The sequence below is a fragment of the Phacochoerus africanus genome, chromosome 1 (genome assembly GCF_016906955.1).
Source record: "Phacochoerus africanus isolate WHEZ1 chromosome 1, ROS_Pafr_v1, whole genome shotgun sequence".
Classification (NCBI taxonomy): domain Eukaryota; kingdom Metazoa; phylum Chordata; class Mammalia; order Artiodactyla; family Suidae; genus Phacochoerus; species Phacochoerus africanus.
In genome coordinates this window covers 231,523,410-231,535,590 of record NC_062544.1, presented here as the reverse complement: position 1 = coordinate 231,535,590, position 12,181 = coordinate 231,523,410, and the positions used below count along the sequence as shown (strand labels likewise).

At 35.3% G+C, this 12,181-nt stretch overlaps 1 protein-coding gene across 1 annotated transcript in view; it reads right to left on the bottom strand.

Moving 5' to 3' along the window:
* Window positions 1-323: 323 nt before the first annotated feature.
* CIP2A (cellular inhibitor of PP2A) overlaps window positions 324-12,181 on the bottom strand; it is a 29,499-nt gene continuing 17,641 nt past the window's right edge. Inside the window, exons 13-21 of the mRNA XM_047792936.1 lie at window positions 11,876-11,994; window positions 9,358-9,553; window positions 8,813-8,887; window positions 8,608-8,718; window positions 5,265-5,461; window positions 3,474-3,587; window positions 3,155-3,237; window positions 2,306-2,445; window positions 324-603 (exon numbers count right to left, since the gene is read on the bottom strand). Coding sequence (XP_047648892.1) covers window positions 433-603; window positions 2,306-2,445; window positions 3,155-3,237; window positions 3,474-3,587; window positions 5,265-5,461; window positions 8,608-8,718; window positions 8,813-8,887; window positions 9,358-9,553; window positions 11,876-11,994 — 1,206 coding nt within the window. The 3' untranslated portion in view covers window positions 324-432. The remainder of the gene's footprint in view (window positions 604-2,305; window positions 2,446-3,154; window positions 3,238-3,473; window positions 3,588-5,264; window positions 5,462-8,607; window positions 8,719-8,812; window positions 8,888-9,357; window positions 9,554-11,875; window positions 11,995-12,181) is intronic.

Here is a 12,181-nt window from a genome sequence, read left to right as displayed (position 1 = left end):
CTTTAACCCACTGTGCCAGGATGGAGGTTGAACCTGCATCCTAGTGCTGCAGAGACCCACTGATCCCATCTCGCCACAGTGGGAACTCCAGAAAAAAATAAATATGTTTACTGATGTCTGATTTAAAATATCTAATCACAAATGAAAATAAATTAAACAAACAGAAAAGAGTGTGGAAAGCAACTAAGGAAAAGGAAAAAAAAACTTAGTAAAAACAATAATGGAGGTTAAGAAGAATATTCTAAAGTAGGGACCACAGAAAGCTTTAAGCAATAAAATCCAGAAACAGAAAGTAAAACTTTAAGACCAAGTAAAAACATGTATCAGATCAGGTTCTTTACTAAATTAATAATTAGACAATAATCTCTTCTTATTCTGGAGTCACAAATTACCTTCCCTACCCCACTTTCCCAGTAGATAAATACATAATGTCTATATACTGAGATTCACAGTTTCTGGACTTATTTTTCCACCACTTAAACTGTGGATCATGGCTATCATATGAGAGTGTTTATTCAGCTCCTCTTGCTGAAGTTTCACCAGGGACTCCTTCTCTTCCAAACGACCTTCTAATTGGGCCTTTTGAACCTCTAAGGAGGAAGCCTAAGAAAGGAAGTGGGGGAGAAAGATTGAAGAAAACAACTTAGCATGTTTTCTCTTCATAGAAACATGCATTAAGATGTCCTTACTTAAGACAATAATATCAAAAGACATTACATGTATGTATTGTATTTTTGTTAATAATTATATGGTAAATTTAAGATAAGTAATCATTAAATAATATAATACAAATCAGGGAGATACATTCACTTTGTCTTTTAATCTTGGTCTGTTTCCATCTTCCTGGTAATAGATGGTCCAGCAAGCACTATTCATAGCTACCACACTCAAGCAATCATGATAATGTAGAAAGAGCAATGAACTTAACACTCAGAATATATATACATCTACTGCTTCATTTAACTATGTGACTAACATTGATCAAGAACCTTAATTCAAGTCTTAGTTTTGGAGTTCCCGTTGTGGCTCAGTGGTTAATGAACCCAACTAGTATCCATGAGGATGTGGGTTCGATCCCTGGCCTTGCTCAGTGGGTTAGGGATCTGGTGTTGCGATGAGCTGTGATGTAGGTTACAGACATGGCTTGGATCTCATGTTGCTGTGGCTGTGGTGTAGGCCGGCAGATGTAGCTCTGATTAGACCCCTAGCCTGGGAACCTCCATATGTCACCAGGGCGGCCCTAAAAAGACAAAAGATACAAAAAAAAAAAAAAGATTTAGTTTCACTTATAGGATGAAAATATTTCCGAATAACTATATATTAATATATTTACTAAAGTGAGGAAGATTAAGAAAACTATTTCAAAGAGAACTTTCCAAATTATGAAGTTCTAAATAAACATAAACTACTATTGTCATTACTATCCCTATAAGCAGAGAGATATAGCTATATACATGCATATACATATATATAGGTAGCTACCTGCACGTAGCTGGAACCTGGGGGAGTTCCCATCGTGGCGCAGGGGAAACAACTCCAACAAGGAACCGTGAGGTTGCAGGCTTGATCCCTGGCCTCGCTCAGTGGGTTAAGGATCTGGCGTTGCCGTGAGCTGTGGTGTAGGTCGCAGATGTGGCTCGAATCTGGCATTGCTATGGCTGTGGTGTAGGCCAGCATCTGTAGCTCTGATTTGACCCCTAGTCTGGGAACCCTCCATATCCCTTGGGTGTGGCCCTCAAAAGCCAAAAGCCAAAAAAAAAAAAAAAGAACTTGAAACTTGGGAGTTTCTGTTGTGGCCCAGAGGTAACGAACTAGTAACCAGGACTAATAACCATGAGCAGTTTTAATCCCTGGCCTCATTCAGTGCGTTAAGTATCTGGCATTTCTGTGAGCTGTGATGTAGGCTGGAGACTTGGCTTGGATCCTGTGTTGTGGCTGTGGCCTGAGCCTGCAGCTGTAGCTCTGATTTGACCCCTAGCTTGGGAACTTCCATATGCCACACGTGCGGCCCTAAAAAAGCAAAGAAGAAAAAAAAGAACTGGGAACCCCTTTCTGTATTCTTTGCCCCCCTGAAAGCAGCAAGTACTGGAACACGGTATACATTTTATTAATGTGTAATGATTTTAGGAAATAAAGTTTTCACACTGTGAGAGAGCCCTCATAATAAGTGTCAAATCACTTTGAGATTCTACTATCTTCTAAACAAAATTACTAAAGAAACAGAATATCATTTATCCAAATTTAACTTTTTCACAAAATAAGGATTTTTCTTTTCATTGCAAATAAGAATGCAATAGATTCTTACCTTAATGCTCAATTCTTTTCTTATTTGTTCTGTTCTATTTAATTCTTTTCTAAGGACACCAATGGTTTCTTCTTTATCTTCCCTTTCTCTTTGTAAGACTTTAATCTTTTCTTCTTGTACTTTTACTTTTTGTTCCAATTCTTAAAACAAACAAATAGTCAGTTATATACTCAAAAGTTCTATACCAAAATTACCTGGAAAAGGTTTAGAAGCTACTAAGTTGTAAGAGCAAAAGATAGACAATTAGAAAGAAGAAATATTTTGTTGGAAATAAAAGTTTTATAGTACTTCATATATAAAACTATGAAACCCTTCCCCTATGCCAGTATTCTATAGAAAATACCAAATCTCTATGTTGCTTCCTCTTCCTCTGTTCTAAATATAATATAATATTAAAGAGGTAAAGGCAATTCTTAAAGTTAAGGGTTAGAAAAGAAACAAGAGAAAGCTACAAAATTACATAAGTAGATGTCTATGCTCTAAGGCAAGTGCATTAGTACAGAAACGTTTTTGTGGTTCATTTCAGAGCTATTACCATTAAGAAGCTAGTAACTAAAAGTTATCTAGCACTGCCACCTGCTGTTCCATTTAAAATTTTTGACTTGGAAAAGGGCTATCATTTCCTATAACTCCTGGATTTCAAAAAAAATGTATTGCTTTTTCATTTTGATCAATCTAACTAAACTGCTTGTGTTATGGCAAGAAAAGGAGAGCTGTTAAAGATATGATTTAAAAAAATGAGAGAAGTAGATAATAATGAAAAAGGAAACTAAAAACCACTTATGCTTTGATTTTCTCTCAACACAAGATATGTTAAAATGCAGACAATTTATTAAATAAGGTACTTACTTGTTAGCTTACACTCTCTGTCTACTAGTTGGTTCTGTACTTCTTTTCTCTGTTCTTCTTTCTCTATTAATTGGGCAAGCGTTCTAAAGTGATATAAAAATATAGAAGAAAACATCAGTGAACCATATCATTTATTTTTCTCCCCAAAAAGTATTTTAAGAGGAAATTCATAAGAATAGTAATCAGTCTTAAATTCTGCAAAATATGTACTTTATAATAAGTAATAATTCTATTAATTTTATCTATAAAAAACAATGTTCTATATAAAGAGAATCATTTTTTTGAAAAAAATCCAAATTAGAATAACTAGTGATTTTACTTTTCATTTTGTTGCTTGAGTGACTCATTCAACTTTTTCACTGTCTCAATTTGTTTATTCAGAGAATCACATGTGACCTGTAAATCTTTGTTCTTCTTTTCAGCAGTTTCATTTCTGAAAAGATAAGGAGATGAGTTGACATTTTTACAGAGGAAAACATGATTGAGAAAAGAAACTCAGAAAGTCTTTACTATTTCTTCTGACCAAACTACATACACTGCAGGGAAGAGGAGGAATGTACTAAGAACATGCAGGACATAAACAATTAGATTAAAAGACAATAAAGATATGCTTTGGCTGATCGAGGAGGTAAAAATTACTATGAAATGGAAATGTGTGGGGGACTAACTTCATATTTATGGATATAGAGCTTTATTTATAGATGATATTGCATTATACGATTTGCTCTAAAGTACACGCTTCTATTATTATATAAGTCCAGAAACTGAAACAACTTTTAAAAAAATGAAACTTACGCCTGTCATTACTAGCCTGTTGGGCATAATATGTTTAATTAAAAATGTCAAATTAATGATTAAGTAGTTGAGGATTCTAAGTTTCTCTTGCTTCTTTATAGCTCTGCATCTAATAGTCCAGCTTATTTTACCTGCAAGATAGACATATTAAAAAAATCCTTTCAAAGTAATATTTTGACATTCAACTATCCTAAGCATAAAATGTCCTTTTCACATCTCTAATACAAAGATAAACTGGTGACACTGGCCAAATTTGGCCAGCAGAAAAGTTTTATTTATCCTATGCAGTTTTTAAAATTTTGACCTAAGAAGATAAAAAAGTTTGACCAGGGGAGTGAAAAATGATCAATCTCATACTCTGTGAGTATTTAAATTGGCATAGCCTTTTTGGAGGGAAATCTGGCAATCTATCAAGAATGTAAAAGCAGGAGTTCCTGTTGTGGCTCAGTGGTAACAAACCCGACTAGTATCCATGGGGATGCAGGTTCGATCCCTGGCCTAGTTCAGTGGGTTAAGGATCCAGTGTTGCCATGTTGCTATGGTGCAGGTCACAGATACAGCTCAGATCATATGTTGCTGTGGCTGTGGCACAGGCTGGCAGCTGCAGCTCCGATTCAACCCCTTGCCATGTGCTGCAGGTGAGGCCTTAACAATTAAAAAAAAAAAAAAAGAAAACCAGCAATTCAACCTATAAGAATTTATTCTGCAGATACAGTCATACATGTAAGTAAACTATGTTCAAGGACATTTAAGAGAAATATTTATTATAAATTAAGAGGTGTGTTAAATACTAATGCCCAAATTTCTATGCTATTAGGCTGAATGATATGAAAATTGTGAATATTCAACCACTTTTGACCTAGAGAAATGGCCAATTCAATGGTTCAACCCAACATGAATCATCACAACTAAGGTCTAGGGTCATTTAACAACTATTTTATGGAGTGCCTAAGCCTATATCAAGCACCCCATTCTAGGTCCTAGGGATCTATCAGTGAACAAAATTGATGAAACTTGTCCTTGTGGTGCTAACATCCCAGATGACTGATGACTTTATGAATACATGAAAGAAGTAGAGTCAACTGGAAAGAAATATGGAGATCCATATTTTGTTTCCAATTGTGATCCTGAGTTTGAGTAAGCAATACTTCATTTCCCTAAGATATAAGTTTTTTGCTCAATACCTACCTCACAGTATTATCAGAATATATGAATCATGCTCACAAAAGGATTTTAGGGACAGAGAAAAGTAATGCTTCTGTATGTTCATTCTAGGTTCTAATTTTACACAGACACTTTTACTTTATTAATTTACCTCTGAAGAAGTTCCATGTATGATTTTGTCAGTACTTCATGTTCTTCAGCCACAGACTCTAACTTCCTATTATGTTGAAACAGATGCTCAATATCACTCTGGGCTCTTTCTGACTCAACCTGTTGTGACTTCAGCAACACACCAAGCTCTTCGTTTTTTCTCTCAACTTCTCTCAACATACCAGCAAGTGTCCGTGCCTAAAAGAAAATGGAGTAAGAGGCTTTCCCACTATCATTTACATATTATGCTAAATTTCAATAATTTAAAAAGATTTGCCAAACACCCAATAGGCCAGCATGTACCAGGTTATAAAAAGTTATTATACTAATAATATATACTTATTACTGAATTACTTCTAATAAATCTGATGCTGTTATATTTTTTATTTAGTAGGCTGTTCTAACAAAAACAATCTTAGGATGACCAGATTGATGGAAATGAAGGTAGTTCAAGATATGGTACTCAATTAGAAGGGTATAGTATTGACCAGACATCAATACTAAACCATAAAGTTCACACACATCAGTTTTCCCATTTTAATTAAGAATTAGGAATAAGATCTTAACTACATCACAGATGCTTAAGCAAACACTTAAAAAAATTAATCTAACACAATCAGGGAACACAACCTGGATTTAATATGAAAGTATTTGTGATATGAAACATTAAAGAATTAGATAAATAACAGAACAAGAAGTGGACCCTCTCTTCAGCTGAAAAATACTAATTTTGAAATGCCATAAAAATCTAAGCCCCTGTTTTTATGAGTCTGTAAAACAGTAATATCCAATTGTTTGGTGTTATTTTTAGAAGAAGCCTTTCTGCTAAAATGGATAAAGATTAAATTCTCCAGTAAAATAAAAAACAGGTTGAACAGACAAAGAATATAAGAATGCTTTGAGAAGAGAAGAAAAAAAATTATTTTACTATCCCTAATTTTATTGGAATTCGTGATAAATGCAAACTACCATCAGTCAACACAAATGAATCTATGTTAAAAATAAAAAAGAGAGGAGTTCCCATTGTGGCGCAGTGGTTAACGAATCTGACTAGGAACCATGAGGTTGCGGGTTCGATCCCTGTCCTTGCTCAGTGGGTTAAGGATCCGGCGTTGCCGTGGCTGTGGTGTAGGTTGCAGATGCGGCTCGGATCCCGCGTTGCTGTGGCTCTGGCGTAGGCCAGTGGCTACAGCTCCGATTCGACCCCTAGCCTGGGAACCTCCATATGCCGCGAGAGCGGCCCAAAGAAATAGCAAAAAGACAAAAAAAATAAAATAAAATAAAAAAATAAAAAAAATAAAAAAGAAATTATTATATTTATTTATATTTTTTAGAATACATTTACTCTGCAAAGATTTAAAAAGTACTTTGTCACTAACTGTAATGTCTCATTAACAAGTCAAATGGCTATATTATAATTTATTACAAATGATACCAAGTTGCCTAGATTCCATTTGTATCTGCTGAGAGTTTCATATTACCACAGTAAGTACTCACTCATAATGTAATGTACCTATACGTACTTAACACAATGGCAGACTTTCTGAGCAACTGCCATGTGTCAAGTACTGTGCTAGGGCCTGATGACACGGAAACAGTCTGACATTAGAAGGGAGCCAAACTTTTTACCCTAAAATGTGCTACTTTGGTATGTAGATTATTTTGAACTGAAAATAATCAAGGCCCAAAAGATGCAGGAAGAACCTTTGACCCTCCCCCAATTGCCCACAAGAATTTAGATAGAGGACCTGTTTCAGGAAGGGAGTTAACACCAGAGATAACTACAGTATAATATGAACTAGATGGTAGATAGGGAGAAACCTAGAAAGGCTATTTGTTAACATTCCTTTCAGTGTCCCATTCTTTCTACATGGCCTAGCAAACTTGTTTACCAAACATTTGTTCTTCCACCTGCCTGTGAATTATCTTCCTTACTTTTGAAGTCCCAGACCCCTACTCCTTTCTCCTTAGCTCAGAATAGCATACAAGTCTCCAACGCCTGACTGTCCTTTGGGCCTCACATTCTTAAGGAGTCCCTATGTGTATGTAAATTTGGTTTTTATCACATTAATCTGTCTCGTTGTCAATTTAATTATTAGACCAGTCAGAAGAGCCTAGAAGAGTAGAGGAAAACTCTTCCTCTCCAACAACATCAAGGATGGAAGTGAGGTTATACAATTTTCACACGGTATGAGAAGTTTTATAAAGAAGGCAGCACAGGATTGCCAAAAGTGTGGGAAAGATAAGACCAAAAATGGAGGTATTAAGACTAAAATCTGAGGGATTGTTAGAAGTTAGGCAGAGAAAGGTAGGAAAAGGTACTCTAGAGATGAAAGAGCAAGTGCAAGGACAGGAAAATGTAGAGTATGTCAAGTTTCAGAAACTGCAAAGCAGTCTAATATGTCTGACTGTAGAGAATGCAAGAAGTACAAGGAGATGAAGATTGAGAAGTAGTTAGTATCCTTGTGCAGTTAAGTTCTAAGGAATTTAAATTCTCTTCTAAGCTAATGGGTGAGGCATTGAAGGATATTTAGCACAGGAGCAATACTATCTATCAGAGCACTAAAGGAGAAGGGAGGGTAGACCCCAAAACGGAAGAAAGATGCCTTTATATGGAGAGGGTGGCTGAGAGGAAGGCACTAGACTAAAGATAGGAGGACTAATCAAAGGCTCTACCATGATTCATGTGAAAAATGAAAAAGATCTGACCAGTAGCAAATCGTGGTAAAAATAGAGACAAGGCAGAAAAAAGTAATATTTAGAAGGTAGAATCAACTGAACTTGGTGACTAACTAACTGCAGAAGGTAAGCTGTGTGATTTCCAGGTTTGTTTGGAAAACTCTAAGAATGGTAAAGGGAATATATAAGACAGAATAAGCTTAAAAAAATGGAGAATGATGAGTTCAGTATTGGTTCTGCTGAGTTTGAAGTACCTGTTTATTTATATGGAGCTACACAGGAGGCACTTAGTGCTTAAGAAAAAGGATCTGGGCTCAGCATGTAAAATTGAGGGCATTAACATTCTAGTAATGAATGAAACCATCAATCACCCAAATAAGGTCAAAGAGCTTAGAACATAATCCTGGAAAACTCAACATTTAAGAGATTAGGAGGAAAAGAAGAAGGATATAGGAGAAGAATATCCATTAGGGTACGAAAAAAAAAACAGAAGAAAATTATGTAACCAAAATTAAAGGGGAGACAGTTTTGAGACAGAGGGCATAGCCGAGTCAAATGCTAAGGACAATCTAATTCAATCAGAGTACCAAAGATATAACTAGTATTTTAAATGTTTTATTTACTTATTTTTCTACTAATCAGATATGTCTTTATACTGTACATACCTCTGTCTCAGCTTGAGTTCTCTGACAGCGATATTGAGCAATCAGTCTATCAGCTTGTGCAAGGGCTAGAGCTTTTGCTTCCAAGAGATCTTGAAGTCTGCTTTCTTTGGACTGTAAGAAAACACACTATTAATTGTTTAATTTACCAGAAAACATCTCTTAAAGCTTCATCAGTTACACATAATTAAAATAAGCATGAACTCACGGCTAATGTGGATAATTTCATCTCATACACATCCATTATGTCAGATATTCTCACATCATTAATCTGATCCTTTACCTGGGTTTTAAGACAATACAGGAAAAAAGCAGAAATAGTTAACACTCAACAACAAAAAATAAATGCCTACTGTGTAACTAAATCATTAAAACTTAATTTGTAACAAAGAAAAAAAATGAATGTCATGTTAGGTAGGTCACTCACTAACCTGGCTATTGCACAAGATTTGGGTAAGATCTAACATGTCTGTGGGAATTTGAAAGTATATTTTTTAAGCTGGGGGCCATGCGATGATGGTGGGAGCATAGGCTTGGAAGATGGATTGCTATGTTAAAATGTTGGGATTTTATGATAGATTTTTTTGCTCTTTTCAAACTTTACAGAATATTGTTACTTTTGATATTAAAAGATGAAGTTTCAGTGATCAAATCTGCATCTAAATTTATTTAAATGAATGTTATAATAAGGGCTGATATTTAGTTGGTATGTACCAGGCAGAATCTCATTTATAATGGCTATTTATCACTCACCACAACTCCAGACTGAAGTTTCTCTATTAATTCCTCAATGTTCAATCCAGGAACTCTATCTTTCAAAACTGGAGGAGTTAAACATTTTACTGATGCTGGAAAACTGTGATTTAATGATTGCAAAGGCATTCTTCTGGGCATATGTTCTGTTTCCTGTTGCCTATAGGCATTGTTTGCTGCTATACTTTCTCCAAGTCTGAATTGGAATTAAAATCCAAAAAAAAAAGAGAGAGAGAAATAATTATATAAAAATAGAGCAAAAGGCAGAGTTAGTACAGGGACTAACTAATGATGGGTCTAATGATGGGACCCATAATTTAGAATGGGTCTTTTTGGGAATATAAGTCTTCAAATATTTCTGAAATAATCTTGGAATCTATGATGAAGCAGGATTTGGGGAAATATCCTAAATTTGCCAGAGGAAATGCTTTTGTACTCACAACTCTTTACAACAATTCCACCTCTGGTTTGGAGGCACTAGAACTAGTTTATGAGGGTAGATTATTTATAAAAAAATTAAATACAAAGTTATTGGTGTCTTTCTTACCATGGGCAACATCACTTGGCCTGACCTTTTCTTTCACCCTTTTCTTTTCTCATTCAGGACGGTCTCACCAACCTGACCTTCATTTATACCATCTTGTTTCTGCCTCAGGGCCTTTGTACAAGTTGTTCATTTGCCTAGAACACTCTTCCCTCTAAATCTGCATAGCATAATCCTTATCATCAAGTCTCAGTTTAGATTCACTTCCTCAGGGCCTTCCAACCCTAGTAACAAGTGCATTATAAACCTTACTTTTTAAAAAACCTGTCTCTCAACTAGAATGCAAATCTCATGACAGAAGGCCCCCTGTCTAATTTACTGCAATATTCAAAATGCCTAGAAGAGAGCCTGGCACATAGCTGGGACTCACCAGTTATTTAAACATTTGTTAAATGTTTAAAAAACAAACTCCAAAAAAAACCTAGCTATGCACCTACCTACCCACCCATCCAGTATATAAATTCACATTATTAAACTAAGATAATATAAACTGAGGCATAAATGGACATAAAAGACATAAATGGATATCTGAGATAGTGTGCAAAGAGAAAATAATACAACACAAGTTATGATGGGGAGGGGATGGCAAAGACAGAGACACATGATAAGACTCCCACTTCAGCGAAGCTGAAGCTTTCCACTCTGACGCCTGGGGATTTTGCTTCATGTCAGATTTCCACAGTTAGATGCAAGCAAGCTACCACAAAATGAAACAGCTTCAGAGACTTCTATTTTGCTTTGAGAAACACCCTATTTGTCCATTCGCTTGTTAAAAAATATGATAAAATGAAGGGAATTGCAGTTCATGGTCTCTAGGTCATGTTTTCCATAGTTCTTCATCCCTTAATTTATGATTACTTAAATGAGTCTGCTCAGTTAATAGAAGTAGCAAAGATTGGCAAACTTTTTCTTAAAGGACAGGGCAGTTAAGCATTTTAGGCTTGCGGGTCCATAGTTTTTGTTATGACTACCCAGCCCTAATGTAGCATGAATGTAAACATACACAATACAGACAAAATAAAATGGGGATAGTGTGAGAAAAAGAATACATATATATGTATGACTGGGTCACTTTGCTGTACAGTAGAAATTGCCAGAACACTGTAAACCAGATATAATGGAGAAAATAAAAGTCATTAAAAAAACCCATTCACACTCCCTTCAAAAAAAAAAAAAAAGAAAGAAAGAAAAGAAAAAGAAAATAAATGAATGGGTATGGTTTTGTTCCAATAAAATTTTATTTAGAAAAACAAGCTCCTGTCTGCTGTCTAGAGTTTGCTGACCTGACATATACAAATGTCTTACTGACTTACCAACTGTCTCAATTCATTCAAACCACCTTTGCAATTTCATTTATATAAACCACCTAAACTTACTAAAATTAAAGCAGAACACTACTAGACATTTTGTCAACCTTTCAGTTTACAGAGAGCTCCAAATCTGAATTTTTTTCAAACCTAACTGGAAATATTCTCTTAATGTTTGAAAATGAGTATAGCAGACAATTCTGCTTGACTATTATCTATTCCACCTTCAGATAATATGAACATTTTCTTTAGGAATCCCTTCCTTGGCAAATGACCCAGATCTGGTCAATGAGAGTGATGCTAGACTTATCACTAGACTTATCACTTAAACAATTGGGAAAGAAAAGCACTTTCTATGGAGAAACTAAACTGGCAGGATGTACGATTAGTCTGTAAGCTACAACAATAAGAGAGGTGTAACATCTGGATAACATATTTAATCACTTGGATGGATCTAGCTATTCCCTAAAAGACTTTACATCTGGTCTTTTGAGTTGTTGGAATCAAACTTTTTTTAATTGAAATTTTTTTTCACTTGAAAAATTATTATTACAATGAAGTCTTCAATTCACTAATTTTCCAATCTCTCTCTGCTGAAGACTATTAGGGAAACACAGCAAGACATTCCAGCACCACAAGAGATACATTGCCACTGCCTATAACTCACACTAAGGCCGGAAAATCTGGCAGTGGAGCAGCTTCCAGTAATATTCCCAATCCAGACTGTACTTGTTCTCTATTATCTGATGTTAAAGCAAAAGCCAAAGGAGTAATCAGGCGAGGATCCTAAGCACATCAGAAACCAAAAAATAAAAAGCAGAAAGGATAATGTTAGGTCTTTTAGAGTAAGGTGAGTAAACAGATCTAAATCATTACATAATTCTAGGTAAGTTCTAAAGTCTTTCTACCTGATGTTTGAACATATTTACTAGCCTTTACTTCGTTACAATTGTCTACAAAATCAATATTAATG